General features: G+C 32.8%; 1 protein-coding gene across 1 annotated transcript in view; it reads right to left on the bottom strand.

Annotated features, from left to right (window-relative positions):
• LOC136988224 (partitioning defective 3 homolog) overlaps nucleotides 1-7,162 on the bottom strand; it is a 54,327-nt gene extending 47,165 nt beyond the window's left edge. The window contains 4 exon segments of the mRNA XM_067286077.1: nucleotides 82-222; nucleotides 225-258; nucleotides 328-432; nucleotides 6,742-7,162. Of these exon segments, the coding sequence (XP_067142178.1) occupies nucleotides 82-222; nucleotides 225-258; nucleotides 328-432; nucleotides 6,742-6,861 (400 nt within the window). The 5' untranslated portion in view covers nucleotides 6,862-7,162.
• Between the last annotated feature and the right edge of the window lie 11,291 nt (nucleotides 7,163-18,453).

Here is an 18,453-nt window from a genome sequence, read left to right on the forward strand (position 1 = left end):
TTATTTTTTAATCTCTAAATACCAAAAATTAATCATATATTTCATTAGAGTTGACATATCAAATATAATCTACAAACTCACCATTAGGAACACAGCTATCAGTTATTTCTACATCATTATAACTGCACTGAGAAGAAGGATTTTCTTTACCATTTCGAAATATATCTGGACTATTTGTACCTATGGAACTGGCACTGGTACCATCTCCACCATTGTGAACTGATAATAAGAACACTGCTCTTCAAAGATTGCAATAATCTGTAAAAATATGCTGTGTTTAACAATGTTTCTTAAAGCTACAAAAAATATATGTAATTTTAAAAATACCTGTTCTCTATCATCTGCGACATCAGTTAAGCGATCATCTGGATATAATATTCCTTCGTCTTTAGATATTTTTAGATTATGAATAGTAACCCAGCTATCAGATGGCTAGAAATATTATATAATAAAACTATTTCATATATTTATTAAATTAATAATTTAATTTAAAAAATTTAAAGTTTGCTTTGAGATATAAATTTTTAATATCTAAATATGCTTATTATAATATATTTTATGTTTATTTGATTCTATAAAACACAGAAGAACACATTTCTGTTTAACAACAAAAGTGAAAGTAATTGAGTAATGACCATATTCACAAGCAAGAATCATTGGTATATGAACTGCCAGTTCATTCAATTTGTTAGGAGTTGAAAGTATCTTTTTTTTAGTGTTCATTTGTAGTCATTTGTAGTGTGTCGTATGACAGTGTGGAGCTAGCTTTAGAGTTAGAAGTTAATCAATTACTATTCACTTTAATTTTAGTACGTGAACACTTACTGGTTAACCTACAGTCTTGATCTTTGGTGTGAATATGAACATAAATATATGATAAATTTCAAAATAAATCAAACATTTTAATAAACATCAATACACATTCACATCAAAAAAAACTGATGTATATTTTGACTCTGTATATCCTAGATTAAATTTTCAGCATTTGCAAAATTATTATTATTTTAAATCTTAATAACAAAATTAATTTAAGTATTAAACATGTAAATACATTACCATATTTGAAATATGCTAATAAGGCATAAAAAAATCTAAAACTAATTGAAAAAAATGCTCTAATTGCATTAAAGAAATCAATTTTAAATAAATAAATATCTTTAAAAATCACAATTATTTTTTTTTTTTAAATTAGAAAGATTTTTACAAAACAATTATATAAAAATTTTATATTCAGTTGTTGCAAATAATATATGAAAAACATTGAAAATATTTGCTTATCTTCTGAATCTAAGCATGTTTTGTAATGAAAAAACAGTGTAAATTTAAGTCTCTACAGTACTGTGCAAATTAATGGAAACAAGGCAAAACATAAATTTGTAAATAAATAAATATTGTATTTTTGTTTTTTGCCTTGTTTATATTAATTTTGCACACTACTGGATCTAATTTTGAAAATCCTGCTTATTCATTTTTTTATTTTAAAATGCATTCCTTAACTTTACAATCCATATCAATTTACTTTATGCAAATTCTTTGAATTTATTCTAACCTTAAAAGTGTACAGTACCAATGAGTTAAACGTACAGTTAATTGCAAGTAAGTAAAATTATATATTAGAAAGTTGGTTGTACTTTTTCCAATCTATGAAAAGAGTATATAAACTAGAATTGAAAACAATTTCTTTTAAAAACAAATTATTCTTCTTTAAAAAGTCCACAAATATTAAAACAAATTTACCTTAAAGCAGTTATTACACTTTATAATATATTAGACCATGGATATATACTTTTTTTATGTATTAATTAACAAATTCTATTTCTATCATAACTACTGAAAAAAATTAACAATGCATAATAATTGTTTGTCATGCCATTAACCAGCAACTTCTTGTTTTTGCAAATCATTACCATAAGAATTTGCAGGTAACAAATTGAAAATAACTAGAAGCATATCAACATCATGTAGTGATTTCTGAACTGAAAATTACTCTACATATTTTCAAACGGTGTCAAGAAAATTAATAAGCAGTAAATATGAATGCTATTCTCAGCAAGGTACATTCAAAAAGCCTAATAAGTAACTCATTATCCAAGTTTCGTAACTAGATTTCCCTAGCACGCGACAGTGCAATACCCTACCCAATCATAATAGTGGACAATGTCACGTAATCATTCACCATTAATTTTTTTGCTAACCCATTGTTAACATCAATGCGAACCCTCTAATATTTCTTCCATTGATATATTAAAAGAAAAAACACCTCCAGATATTTTAGATTATGCCTATAAATAGAAGAGGAGGAGGAAAAGTTGCGAACGCAGTTTTTCAATAACCGTACTTCTATCTTTATGCAATCAACTCAAATTAAAATCGAACTGATAATTATCATTTATATAAATAAACAATTATGCACAGGGCAGAATGTTATCGGCGTTTCCATTTTTTTTTTAATGGCGGAAGTAATACATTGCTAGTGTTGATTGTGGGTGTGTTCGGAAGATGTTTACAATGCATACAGTTTTAATTGTGAAAAAGAAACATTCATTTGCTCTATTTCTCTTAAGTTCTTCTTTGACAAGTTATTCCTATACTAAAAAATGGTCAGAAATACGATATGTAACAGAAATAATGAAATAACCTATATCTACGTATGAACTCTATACAACAAGATAGCAAAACCGATAAGCGGGATATATGATATAGTTAATAAATGATATTGCTAGACCATGAAATAACGGATATTCCACATTCGATCAAGACGAAAAAACATTTTACCTTTTTAAAAATATTCTATAAAAATAAGTTTAATTACTTCCTTCAATAATATCGCGCACGCTGCAACAAACAATGCAAGAATCGTACCTGATTTCCGTGTTTTCTGGTAGCTCTACGTATGTCGTATTTCTGTGCACGTCCTAACAGCCAAGCAAGAGTATCCGACATCCGTCAAAATCTTAAAAATATCGACGCGCAAACGATCGAGGTCAGCTACTAAATGTACCGTCAACCACCGTACCTTAACAGGTCCAACAGGTACTATGAAAGGAAATCACGTGACTCACCTGTCGACAGTCAATCGCAGTAAGCTTTTTACACAACACCCTGGGCGATTTATAATTTATGTAATAAGCAGGCAATAATAGATTTGGAAGGTTACGGCAATCATTCGGGGAGGGAAAAAATTAGATAAATATTATTGTAAAATTTAATGGAGGTAAAATAAACCAGAGCTGCTAGAATTCGCTTTGAACGTTCCCATTCACATAATGTAAGACGCGAGTTAAAAAAAAAAGTTGATGCGCATGGTTACCGATTCTCGAAGAAAAACCCCTTTAGTGCAATAGAAATGGGAATTTCCTAATACAGGTACGTTCCAAATCCTGTTTTAATGTATGAGCAGTTCATAAATGATTAATCAGCGTTATCGCCAGTGTTAATAATAATAAAAAACAATAATAACAAAACTATTGTTCTTTTCTGCTACACCTGTATATGTATTATATGTAATGGAGTATATAGTTTTGACGAGCGTAAAGTTCTATAATTTATGAATATTTTTACGAAAAACTAATGAAATAAAATATTCAACCAGAAATGTTACCACGTTTCCTACTATGGTTTACATTTTCGGAATATTAACACCACCTCATTCCTACGCACGTAAGAAACCAGAAATCCTGAACGACTGTACACACAGAAAAGGAATAAAAATCGCCAAAAGGCACGTAACCAACTATATAAGTTCTATACATGTAAAAAATAAAATAGAAAAAAGAAAAGATCGAATGCGAAGTTATAAATTTAGGATGCAATCTTGTTAAATTGACTTTTACTCACAAAATAAACTCCACCCAAAAGGAGATCAGATACGAAGTGCTAAGCGAAAAATCGATAAATACGAGTATTTAAATCGGCATTATTTACGTATTTCCTGTATAAAAATCGTATTTGGTTTGCAGATAAGCCGAACAAGCAGCAACTTCGGGCCTGACATTTTTTGCGCGTATCGCTAATTGGTGGAGGGGAAAAGCCTGTTATGCGTTATAAGTCTAGCTCTTGGTTTAAATCCGAAGCGCTATATAAAATGTGAAGTGTGTTAAGAGACAAAAGGAGAAGTTTTTGCCTCCAGTGAAATGTGATCGATAGGCGTGCCGGCACGTACTGTACGATAAATCCCCCATTCACATATTCATTTCTTTGATATTGTAAAAAAATAAGCTCGCTCGCTGACATGGAAATCAAGTGAACAAAAACAGTTCCGGTAATGTTATTTTTAAATTCGGATGATTAACGAATATTTTTTTTTCTTTCGATACCTTCCGCGATTGGAGTGGACGACGACAGATGGCGCTCGTACTGTATTTAAAAATCCAATTCGTGTTGTTATTTTCTTCTTTCGATTGCTTCCTGTTAATTCTTATGACGAATTTAAATATCTGAAATTTTTATTTATTGTTTTTACGTCCTCCGAAGGTAACAATATTATAATCGAAAAGGAATTTCACGCGATGACTCATAATTCAATGGCACAAACCGGATATATTCTCATCCGTCACTTCCCGCGAATCGTTACATTATAATAGCATCAAAATGTGTAATATATTCGAATTTTTTGGCATGGTATATGCTTAAAATACATTTTTTTTTCTTTTTTTACAATTGTGAACAAAAATTATAACAGAACTCTCTAAGTAGTTCTTACAGTTCGAAGTGAGAACCTAATATGGAGCAATGTGTACGGGTTTAATGATATTCGTGAACTAATTTAATGCCTTTTTTTTTCTAAACTGACTCGATTTTGCGTGAAGGAAAGTCAATTTTCAGAGTAGTTTTTCTTTTGGTCTAGTGTTTATTCATCTGAATACACCGTAATTGTGACAGGTAGCCACTCAACCGCTCCCGAAAAATGTATGGCTCGGTATTATTACGTTTTCTAAATATAGTTCCTAATTTCGGCAATTGTTATCCAGACACAGACGAAACGAATATTCGAAAGTGGTTAAATTTTACCCTAGAGAGCGAACTTTATGAAGCATCTGTTACGACCTGTTACCGGACTAAAGTTACATTAAATGCAGGTGGAGTAATGCTTACACGAGCGAAAAACGAATACAAAAGAAGACGTACAATTGCGTCACAATAGAGGAATCGGTGGCAGATGTGACTATAAAGATACACAAAGTCGGGGACCGTATTTTATATAAGTATTTTTAACATCTGTCGAACTGTCGCACACGCGCGATACCATAAATAATTTTTTGACCATATGTTGGATATTTTCCAATAAGTAAAGGGCGAGAGAAATTTTTAACTTGTTACGATTACCATAGTAACAGTTACGCTCAAGGCACGTCGTTCTCATTATGATAATCAATAGAACTAAAAGTCGTGCTGCGGATAATATTCGCTCCGCAGTAAACAAGCAAGCAGTATGAGCCTGCAGCCATTCAATCGTAGCATGTACTACGTCTCCCCTAGAACGACAGGAAGCAGTAACAGCTGCCAGACAGGTGGACAATGGCTTCGACCAACTAACGGTTGGGTTTCACTGCACGATCACTTTTACTTTAATACTTTAATGTATATAAATCGAAACGTGTTATTAATAGTCATTTTTTTATGTAAGCAATCTGGAATCTTCGAATGAGGTTTTTTCCTTATTTACTATTTTAAAACTTGAAGTTCAGCCTTGGCATGACCCAGCATTGCCAGAGCCACAAACTCATTGGAGCATGTTTAAACTTTTTTTTAAAGAATGCAACGTATTTACAATCGCGATCGTTAACGTAAACACTTTTCTCATTAAAATCGTAAAAAACCGATTAATGCGAGCTACGAGAACGATATTATTCGAAATTACGTGATTAAAAAAACAACGCAAATACTTGAAAGTTTCCTTGAACATTTTTATTTACGACGGATCCTTTTGTCGTTTATACAATCGCTAGTTATAAATTTACTGTTTCCAGTTGTTGTCGGCTGTTTTTAAATTTCGCACAACACGTTCTTTGGTCTTTCTTCGTTGGACAGGAAATGATAAGACTATTAGTCACTCCGGCCATGCATTGGGGCAATGCAAGGTGGACCGTAACGCGTTATTGTCTGACACACATAGAAACGCATGAAGATCCGAACACGTGATTCGAATTAGGCCTATGTAAATTGTCAGAAAGTAAATCAAATCGTGACGTCCCGGAGTGGATACTTAAACAGCCAAGCAGATATGCCAACAGTAATCCGATATCTTCTTTTTAATGGGTTCAACAAGACAGACGAACCCCGAAAGGTCGGACCACAGTTAACCTACGAACTTCGTTCGTGATGAATCAAACGCAGTTTCGTGCTGTAAAGGTGATTATCGATGCTAAGAATCAAAATATTCCTGTAAACGGCCTGCTATTATGTGTATGTATGTGTGTATATAAACCTAAAACACGTCTTCCATTCCGTAACACTCAATTTTCCAGTTTTATTCTTGGAAGAAATCCAGGTAATATTTTAGGGCTACTAAAAGTTTGTTTATATCCATTAAAGTCTCAGAGTATAATGTGACAGAGTATAAATATTTAGATGTAACACGAACTTTTCCCAGATAGAAAGAAAAAAAATATAATTGACCGTCCTTATAAAATGAAGATAAGAAAGGCATGTCCGTGCACATGGTTTGTTTAAATGGCAATTCATTGCTCCTTTGTGTGGTTTAACAGGAATCCAAAGATAAGAAAAAGAATAGTGACTCACCTTTCCAGTCGCTTTCTTATACCTGGTGATGGCCAAATCCATTAGATCTCTAACACTAATGTCGCCATTCCCACAAGGGACAATGACTCGAACATTGCCGAACGTCACCGTTACCTTCATCTCTCGACTGCTTTCAGGTTAAGCACCGAACACGCCTCGAAAAAGTTCAAACTCTTAAGTCATTATCATTTCGTCTTCACGTCCTCACCTCAATCAATGCACAAACATTCATCTCCGAGTCTATTAAATATTCTAGCATTTTCCCGATCACGATCACATTCCCGTAACGGCAATTTAATTAAGTAAATAACGATATCGTCGTCACCTTAAAAACTTTGTTTAGCATGAGGACGGAACTGGTAAAGATGGACGGTTGAAAGGCGGCACAACCTCGACTGCAACCAGCAACTCGACTGACCTATGACGTCGTCGTAGTAACCGATCACAAGCCTCTAGTCTCGTCACGTGACACGTGCGACTCTTCTCATTGGACGAATTCGCCGAGATCCTTCCAATTAATTAATTACGCTAAGATGGCAGATCGTTTGAACGGAACAGTTACGCTCGGTTAATTTTCAAGCTCGATATTATAAAATTACACGATTTTAATTATTGATTTAAAATAAACCGAGTTTCTGAGACCGTCGCAAGCTACTTTTTATTCGGTATCCGTCAGCGCCACGTCGACTCCGCACTGTTAACTACTACAGAAGGAATAATGTGTAATACAGAGGCGCCATTATTCAAAATGAAAATGACGAATAAAAATAATAATTTAAATTAAATTAGCTTTCATTAGAATGAATTAACCGATTCATTCGTAGTCGTGAATGAATGTTATTTTAATGGGATGACACAGATAGCGTCCACCGACGGTAATTTAATATTTTAATACGTTATTTTTCAAACTGTTGCTTTGAATAAACGTCACTTATACCAGGATAATGCTTTTTGTGTAATTCGAACCGGTCAACGGTTTATGCTCGGTTAAGTAAATGATCTTGTTAGAATGTATTACTTCTCATCCGTTACTCTCGTAAGAAAAGTGCGTTTTTCTCCAGAAAATTCCTTTTTTTCTTAATATGTTTTCGAACTTTTGTACGATTGTCACCTGTCAGAAGCATCTTCTGGAGGAGAAGCGCTTTTCTAGGAGTCGTCGTTCCAGTTCGCGTGTGAATAAATAGATATACGCAACACAATAGAATTTTTCTCGAAGAGGTTGGAGGTCGCACTTCTTTTCTTCTTTCCAAAGGAAATGCTTTGAATGTCTTCGAAGGTGAAAAAATACTTTTACGTAATACATTAAATTCAAGAATTATCATAAAATTAATAAGCTGGCTAATGGAGGAACGATAACTTTTTCCTTTCAGAAAAAAAAGGACCCCTTCACAGATGAAAAATTGTTTAATTTAATAATAAATTTTATTCTTTATGTTCCTATAAATGAAGATAAAATATTTAATTAATATACGTGTATTCGCTTGCAATTTCGAAAGAAAATTATACGAAACGTAACAAAAATTTTAGGTCAAGACTAATATTTTAGCTTCCCTCCCATTTTATCTCAAAGTTATGCATGTGTTTAAATTAAATAGATAAAATCGTGTATATAAATTCATCTTTTAATTAAAAACAATATTTATTTTTGTGCCAGTAAAAAAACTAAATAATTTAAAAGTGAGTTTCATTTTTTATACCCTTTTCTATAATAATTAAGCATTTTTTATATTAAAATGTTACTTTTAAAATAATTTTTATGTAGAAAATTAAAAGGTACTGTATGTAACATAGAATACGCGTAACAAATGATTTTTATTGGTGTTGTGTTACATCAGGGCCGAATATGCTAAACAGTTTAATGTCTCGCATTATCATTATTTGGTGGACTGTTTGTTATATGTTATAGCTTTGGGCCACGACAAGTCTAAAGTCCGGCGTGCCCACTAGTGGTTAAAACCACTAAACACCGATAGTTGGTCGAGAGTTCGTACCTCGTCGACGTGGAATTTTCCGAATTTTCTTCTCGTGTCTAATGGTGTGTTACAACATCAAGATTTCCAAATAGAATAATGAATAAATCTACAGATTTTTTTAAAAAAAAACTAGTTTAGATTCAAAGAATCGCGAATTAATCCCTAAATCCATTTATTATATTTAAACGTAATGTTTGCGTCATAAAAATTAATCCGCTACTACAGAATTTGTCAGAGAAGATTAATCTTTTCGATCGACCATCTGGATCGAGGACTCCATCACAATAATGATGTAACTATCATTCAATTTTTACTATAATCCTAAACCTTCGCACTTAAGTTAATCAATCCCACGTATTTTTTGTCACATTTATGCATCAATTATCTAAAGTAAATTTCTTATAAAAACAGAATTGTTTTAAATTATTAATGAATAACGTCAACTGCTGTTCTTTCTATAAAACTGTGTTAACTCCTAATCTTATAATATAATCGAGATGGGTGGATAATAATAATAATAATAATAAGCGCAGAGCCCAAACGGTTAGGAGTTGAAAGTTGAAATTTAATACACAGTTAGGGTGCGTCATGAGAACGTACACTAAGAAGGGATTTTTCGAAATTCCCCCCGCAAGGGAGAGGGACAGAATTAAGGCTTACCGCGAAGAACTCGGCTTCTACTATACTATTTTAGATGCCTTTTTTGCATTTATGCGGGAAATCGAACATATTTTTAGACCCTTCTAAAAGTTCTCAACAATATTTAGCGTTCCATCGTATATAAAGTTGACACGGGGAGCGCCTGCGCATAAGTTCTCTTTATTCGAACTCTTCGTCTTAATGTTCGATTTTATGTTCGAATTTATATTTATGAATGATTCTGGAAGATCTACTGTAGCTTATTTTTCGAATTTATTAAACCCGAAGAAGAACCCAGAAAGAGTTACGAAAACGTTTATTATTCATCACTTAGTGGTACTAAGCACCGGTTAGTGGTTGCAGTGATTCTTATTTATCGTTATCCCGGTGTGGTAAGCAAATATCTAAAAATTCTCTAATTAGTCTCGGAAGAGGGGGGGACCTAATTCTTTTACTCGGTGAAAACGGGTAATATTGGCTATAATCTAATAATCTTAATCTTTGCTATCGTTACTTTTTTCCGAGCAACACCGAGCTCATCTGCTAGTTTAGCATATTTGTCTCTAGCATTAGGATAAGATAAGATTAACGGAAGAGGGCAACGCAGCATATGGAGATCATCCAAGAGGGGATGCATTTCGGAAGGGCTTTTTACGAAAAACTGGCTCCTATTCAGATGTTAGACACGCGAAAAAAACTTTGAAAACGCTACAAGGCCAGCTCGTTGGTTGGGTGCGAACTAACGACCAAGTGCTCTGTGGTTTTATCCAATAGGCTACCGCAACATATGGGTAATCTGCCAAGAGGGATGCCTCCCGGAAGGACTTTTTATGCAAAACTAGCCCCTGTTAGGCGTTAGACACGTGAAGTTAACCCGGTAAACTCCACGTGGCCAGCCTGTTGGTCGAGTGCTGAGCTATCTCTGGCATTCAGAGACGGTGCATAATTTTATAATTTAATCACTTTTTCGCAATATGGCATATAATATAAGAATCTTATTTTCTTTGGTGTAATCTAAGAAGAAATTGCACATTTTCGAGACGTTTCGGTATTGATTCCACTGATTTACAAAATAAAGTCTTTGTTTCTCAACTGTTATTTCGTCTGCCATTGAAAACAATTTTAAAAAAAGAAACTCTAGCGAATAAAAGTGAGTTTAATATAAAAAAATTTATCATATTAACTTTCAAAAATGATCTTATATAGAAAACGGAAACTATTAACATTTTTATCTTTCGTGCGTGTAGAATCGTATCGCGTCGCATCAACTTTCAACCAGTCGCACCCGGTCGCATCTCATCGCATACATGTTTTTTCTTTTTAATATAAAATACTCTCCGACATTTGGATTATTAAAAATGATTTCTTCTTATTTAAATATTATATTTTGTGTTTATTTGATTTGGATTGCATTACATTAACATTGGCATTCACACATCCCACCCCATATCTGGATCATGCCACATTAAGACTACAGAAAACAGCTTTCTTTGACTTACCTAAGTCTGACGACAATGCATTTTAATGATGTTTTAGGGGGTGACCCACCCCATCACCCCGAAACCCGATAAACATACATCATGATTAAATTATACACTTGGTTATGTGTATATGAATGCACTGTAGTAAGGTATATGGTGAAGTGAGGCATTGCAACATCGTCTACCCCCCAATCTCGAAAAATACGACCAATAGAATCATTTATTTTTAGTTTTTTATCTAGAGTTTAAAGTATTTTGCTGATAATTGAAGGTATTTTAGCGAATCTCCTTCTTTAGAAGAGATATCCTATTCTCTAAGTATCGTTACAGAACCTGTTTCTCGAATTACCCCCCATTAAATTACAATAACTAATAGGATATAGAGCCGATGGGGAGATATCATTACACAGAATGATTGGATCTTTCTGCTTCAAAATATTTTAACTGTTTCGATAATGATCCATTAAGCTATTAAGAATTAAAATGAACTTGTATATCAAACAATTGAAGCTTATTAATTTTTTCTTTTATCTTTATTTGTCGTTGAAGAAACTTCTTACATATGATCGATCATAAACATTTGACAATTAATTTACCAAGAAGGTCAATGGGCTAACGTTCTTTACAATTTGAAGAGAAATAAAAATTATGCTTAAGATTTTCTTCTGTTTTTTGAATTTAGGGCCCATCAGTAGCGGTTTTACGCCTGACCAACGTGCTGGTCGCACGGAATTTTCTTGGTTTTTTTCACGTATCTAACACCCAAATAGATGCGAATTTCCCATATAAAGTCCTCTTGGGAAGTACAAGTACCTCCCCGGTGGCAGATTAAGACTTCAACCTTCTACTCGCAGACGATTCGGGTCTTCTACGTAATTTCACGACATCATATTATAACTGTAGAATTATTTATAAATTATGATATACAACTGTAACAATAAAATTGTTTTATTTTTTTCCAATTTCGGGGCTCCGAGGCCAGGATCCCTAGGCATGTGCCTCAAGTGCCTAGCTTGCAATCCGGCATTGCACCTCTCTCTCTTGGCAGATTGCCCATGTGTTGCTTTGCATTATTCCACGCCAATCCTTTAGAATCTAAGGAATAATCTTAATAAAAAAAAAAGAAAAGAAAAAGAAAAAATTTGAAACAATACAAAGATATTTGCCTAGTCTTATATTATTTAAATAATAATTTAATAACAGGTGTAATGGACGGCACAAATCAAACAACCTAAATTTCTGACACCGTTATAAGAATGACTACACGAAAATAATAGACTATTTTAATATTAAAGGCTGGACTTGTTTAGTTATATAGGTTATCAAACACACTCCGGCCTCAAATATAATTAATATGCTAATGAATATAGTCCACGTTATAACAATGAAGGACACGTTTAACGTTTTTGATTATCGATTCTAATTAAATTAATAAAATGAAGGACGCTCTTAGACTTGTCGTGATCCTAAGCTATAACATAACGGACCCTTTCCCTCTAACAAATATACATATAAAACTGTCTGGCCGTAAACTGTAAATTTGTAACGCGAGGCCCAGGACCGTCGAGACGTTATTTTACTATTTTTGTTTCAAACAAATGATATACGTAAAATGTTTATTAATAAAAAGCAGTCTTAACGATTTTATATTTCTGTTAGTAAAAATGGCATTAATTTATAGAGTAGGAACCAGTACGGGATTCGGAGTTCGCTCCGATTCCCGCACTGGTTCCTACTCTATAAATTAATGCCATTTTTACCAGAGGGAAAATCAGCTTCTCTGGACGGCACTGCAAGGCTCTAAGCTGCAGGTTGTTTAGCTTGTGTGCAAATCCGGCCCTGATCTTGAATGTAAAGATTGACGCTATGTTAAATATAAAATTTTAAAGATATTATTAATTTTTTTTTCTTTTTAATAAGGAGAAAATATAAAAGAGATGTTCCTGCACTTCTTACTTTATCCAGTAGAGACGGAATAAAATTGCTTGTGGTTCATAGAAAGGATCAGCGGGCGGTCGATATTAACTTACTATTTATGTCTACAGACATCCGATGACGTGTTCTGTTAGGGAACTACCTGTATTTTCTTTGTTGGTTTCTCTTAGAGGGCTATTTTATTATTATTTTTTTAAAGGAATCTTCTACAGTAGAGCATCGATTATCCGACTTAATTGGGGACTGGCGTTGGTCGGATAACTGAAAGATCGGATAACCGAAAAGTATGAAAAAATACATTATTAGTATAGTGTATTAGGCCTGGTTTAAATACTAGCCTCCCTTTCATGGTCGAGCCAGTGCTGCCAGCTAAAACATGCAAAAATTTAACAAAAATAATATTAAAGTAGCCAAGACAAACCAAATATTGTAGCGCCACATCACTAGCGGACATTTGAATTTGCCGACTAGAACGCGGTTAACCGATAAGTCGGTTAATCGGGGTCGGATAATCGATGCTCTACTGTACTTTTATCAACCCACGCAGATCAGTAACGTAACCAGGAATGAGCCCAGGGTCCATCTTACTTTTGTAAATAGATAAAATAGCCTTCAGGAAAAAAAACCACTTAATACTGTTCGTGGGTTCGTGCCTGACCAAAGGAGTTTTCCCGTGGAGTTTTCTGGGTTTTCTTCGCGTGTCTAACACCTAAATAGGTGTCAGTTTCCCAATATTTAGTGTAATTTATAACAGTAAAAAGACTAATAAATATTAAAGTTTAGAAAATGTAATTAAAATTCCTTTATCTAAGAAATGTTAATTAATAGGAAGCTTACTAAAATGTAAATGGGATCGATACTTGTTAATTAAAGTGGCTTGCAGTCGAACCTCTATCCTCCAATAACGGCCATCTTTTCGGGAACGTTTACACAACAATCCCAAAGAACGGACATTTTTATACTCCCATCTGTGATAGTTGTTCATAGGTTTGAATGTATATTGAGTAAAATGTCTAAAATTGGCTAAAATTAAGATGTTAATATGTTTATGTAGCATAAACTTTTTAAGGTTTCCCGATCGCTAACAATAGCCCATAATTAGATAGATAATCAGATTATCTAGAATTTTACAGAATTACAAATAAAATTCCATTTTCTTTTACATTTGCAAAATGTAAATGCAATTGTTATGATAAAATTTATTATGTAAGACGATAAATTCAGAAAATTAGAGTTATTATTTTGAAAGTTGTAACCTAAAAATAATATAAATATTTTTTTAAAACAAAGTAATGTACTATTGTTCAGTTATAAGTATTGTAGATAAGTACTTACGAAATTAGGCGTGGTTTTCTTTCTTTTTTTTTTTTAATTACAGTTATGTATTTAACTGTCTTGCTTTTGGTCTGTTTGACGGATTTTATAAATTAATATTTCTTAATTGTTATAAAATACTAATTAGTTACAGACTTCATCGGAGCTAATGAATTTGAATTTTTAATGGTATATTTGGTGTTGTTTTCTGTTACAGAATTTTTCCTGATGCTGGAATAAACATTACAAATGTTCTAGGAAATTCAAATGTATTTTCGGTACTCCCTAGCTTTCACCACAAAGCACATTGATCTCTTTCACCCCAGCAATACAATGCTCATTCAACGCAAACCCCTTATGTGTAAAGAATGGGAATACATTGTGATTCTACGATTGTTCCATTTACTCCTTCTGGCTCTGGTCAAAACGCAAAAAAAAATATTGTCTCCGAACAATGACGCAATTGGTATTTTTTGCCGTACTTTAAACTTAAAAAATATCGGAATATTTGTTTGTTGGCCTTTGAAAATGCAAAGGTTTTAACTATCGTCTCGACGGGGATCTTAACTCTTAAGACTTCAAAATTCCATAGAAGAACAACGATCTGGAAATTCATGAATTACTTTCTCGATGTTTCTTTTTATATAATGGGAACTCTTATTAGTGTTCTTACAGCTTTTGACGAACAAAAGACTAGAACCGAAACTATTTTTCGTCATCTGAAGCCTTTTTTATAGTTTTAATGGGATAGGTAACGCGACGCATGGACCATCTTTCAAGGAGGTGCCTCCCGGAAAGATTTTCTGTGGGAAACTGACCCTATTTAGTCAGTGTTACGCGCGTAAAAAAAAAAAAAAAAAATTGGAAAAAACTTTACTTCGTCAGCATGTTGGTCAGGTGCGAACCCACGACTAGTGTTCAGTGGTTTTATCTACTCTGTTTTATCTACTAGTGAGGTATCTAAAGCTTTTGGAGATCAAAGAGTCACGGAGCTATAACCTAAAATTTAAACATTAAAATAAAATAAAAATAAAAAATTTCTTTCGGAATATTGAATTAATATTGTCTATCTACAGTGATACAATTTGTAAATATAATTTTTTCGCATTTTTTTCTTTTGTTTAATATTTTTTTATGTAAAAATTTCGAAATTTTTGCAATAGCACCATAAAGAAATAAAAAGAAATTTACATATATAGGCCCTGTATATATAACGTAATTATAAAACGTAAGTGCAATTATCTGCAATTTATGGTAATATATAATTTAAGACGTAAAATACCTTAATACGATAGTTTTATGTGTTAAAGTAGAATGTTAGATAGATAAAAATCCTGTTTAAAATGGAAATTCTTTTAATTGTTGTATAGTAAAAAATTTGGGTGGAGAATTAAAAACAGGAAGTTAAGTGAAAGGTCATTTTTACACAGAGGGATAAATTATAACAAATATAATATGCGGCGCATAGCAGAAGGGCGCTAAAACGACTACACCCCACGATGCTCTTTTTGATTAAAAGCTGCGGTTTAAACTATAGACATGTAGAAAAGATAGACGATCGCCAGCTTTTTTTTTTTTTTTTTTTTTTTACTCGTTTCTCCTTATGAGCACTAAGTGGGCCTTTTAATCATACTCATCTTAGATTCGGTCAGGTCTACAATAAAGGGGGCATGGCGGTGGAGGACGGGACCCGAAATATCCTGTATGGGACCTGCATATCCGGGACGGAGCTCCCGAAAATTTTCTTAGATTTTTCGACCGGGACCATCAGAGCGGCAGGCTGAGGGAGCGTCTTAATCTTTAATTTAGAGGCACTTCTATATTTGTATTATAATACTTTTAAGGATAATTTAAAATATTTTCCGTAATATGCAAGATAACTAATTGTCAAAAACTTTAATTATTGAGAAGAAATTAATTTTAGTCACATATTATAATTATATAAGGCCCCGTTCTCATAAACTCCGCTGCCTGCATTGTGGGCCTGACCGAAACCACGATGAGTATGGTTAAAAAGCCCCTTAAATGCCCACAGAACGAGAAGAGATAAAAATATTTAAATTTATGCGAAAGCATAAAAAATATAATTAAAAATAAATATTTTCAATTTTTTAAATTGACTTGCAAATCACATTTAAAATTTTCACCAATAAATATACATCATTATTATTAAGTAATATATTACGTGAACATTATTAATAATCTTCAGTAGGTATCGTGATAAATGACACGTGAAGAAATCCCGGAAAATTCCACGTAGTTCGTTGGTGAGGCGCGAACCCGCAACCAACTACCAGTATTTACTAGTTTTTATCATTGCTGGACTTTTAAATTCTCAGAATAAATGAAAAAAATAATAATAATAATTGGAAATAATAGTTTTGATAAAATTACATTTGAATAAACAGCGCTTTAATTCATCATGCATTCAAAAATTATCATAGATGACAGGCTATTAATTTTCTTTCATAAAGGTAGAGAATTTATGGCATGTCGTTGATAGATATTGATATTCTGCTTTAAATTTTAAAATTAAAAGCAACAAAACTCATAATAAAACAAAATTTATGATAATTTTATGTTTTAAACACGACTTAATATGTCTGTTATGCATGTGAATAGCCAAAAACTGAATATATTTTAAAGATGGATTGGATAAGGCGACGTAAGAAATGTGAGGAAAATTCCACCTGACCAGCCAGTTAGTAAGGAGTGACCCCACGACCAACTACAACTGTTCACTGGTTTTATCCATTCGGCTACTGACGGGATCTAATAAGTGTAAGAAAACCCGTAAGTGTATATATTATGCCAATTTTCTTTTTCTGTGATATATTTATATTTATTTGAGTTATCGAGATTTTTAAACATTTTAAAAAACTATAAATCAACATTAATTTGTAAATAGAATCGAACAAAAGTCACTAATTATATCTTAATAATGCTATACGTAGCATTATCAGAACATTGGTACAGAAAATAGAAAACCGGACTAACATTTTATAGAAAATTTAGATAAATTTTTACCTTCTTGACATATTTCATTGCACATAATAATAACTGAAGGGAAATAAGATTCGTGACACAGATAATCAATATAAATCAATTTGATCCCGATATTGCCACTTCATCTTTGAAACACTGATAAATTATCAATAATAAATTATATTTATGAGAAAGAATTTCAACTATTTTGAGTATCTATTAAAAATAAAAGTATCCGATAAGACTTCTTCATTGGGGGAATAAACAAATTGATTTATGAGCTTTCAAAATTAAATTGCAATTATAATTTATTTCAATTTAATGAATTTTTTATTGATAGTGTGAAGAATAAAACGATACAAAATATTGTGAGCTGGGATAGCACACTTCTTTTACATTTCCCCCTTGTGGGTATTAAGATGGCCTTTCTAATTATTAAGGAATAAGCCTACCACTCTGGTGGATCCGAGTTGTAATCCGGACGGTCGAAAAACCAAGAATTTTTCGGGAAAGGGCTCTCAGTCCTGGATACGTTGGGCTTTGTCCCTCACCATCCGGTAGCACTCATTGCGGTCTTGGCCGAATCCATGACAGGTATAATTAAAAGGCCTCTTTGTATCCATAGGACGGTAAGAATTTAAAAAAAAAAAACTTTAATAAAATTTAGTTCTAAAAGCTGTTCACACTTTGTTGAATCGAATGTTTTGAGTGGTGAATAACACCAGCGATAAACACACACAAATATTTATGTTTTGTTTTTTAAATATACAATAGCATCTACCGTGACTAATTTTATATTTATGGTTAATTTATTTTAACCAAAGACCGTAAACTAACAAGAAAGAATATTGTGGATATATTTCAAATTTACATCATTTCAGTTTTCGATAATAAATTTAAAATTTTTGTAATTTATATATTTAAATACACTAACTGCATTTTCCTACGCCAGGTTCTGTGGACACTAAGAAGGCCTTTTTAATCATATCCGTCGTAGGTTTGGTCAGACCCACGATGGGGACAGTCAGGTTCCCCGGAGCGGTACGCTAATGCCATAATCACTATTCATTGGATGGCCGATGACCATCCAATGAAAAAAGTATCTATTAGTAAAGGAAATAAAGTCTAACCTCTAATGAGGATCACCTGCAAAAATCGGCCATTTTTTACGAACTTATTATTTTGAACAAAAAATGCATACAAAGTAATCTTCAAACAACGAACATTTTTATGTTCCCGTCAGCGGACAACTCCCATCAGTGGCTGTTTAGAGGTTTGACTGTATAACTCATAATCTTCGATAATTCATTATTTCTTATTACAGTATATTTTAAAGTAACGAATGTTTACATTTCACAGGAAATTAATTTCTAAAGGAAATAATT

Source organism: Centruroides vittatus, unplaced genomic scaffold, assembly GCF_030686945.1.
Source record: "Centruroides vittatus isolate TY-2023 unplaced genomic scaffold, ASM3068694v2 scaffold_324, whole genome shotgun sequence".
Taxonomy (NCBI): domain Eukaryota; kingdom Metazoa; phylum Arthropoda; class Arachnida; order Scorpiones; family Buthidae; genus Centruroides; species Centruroides vittatus.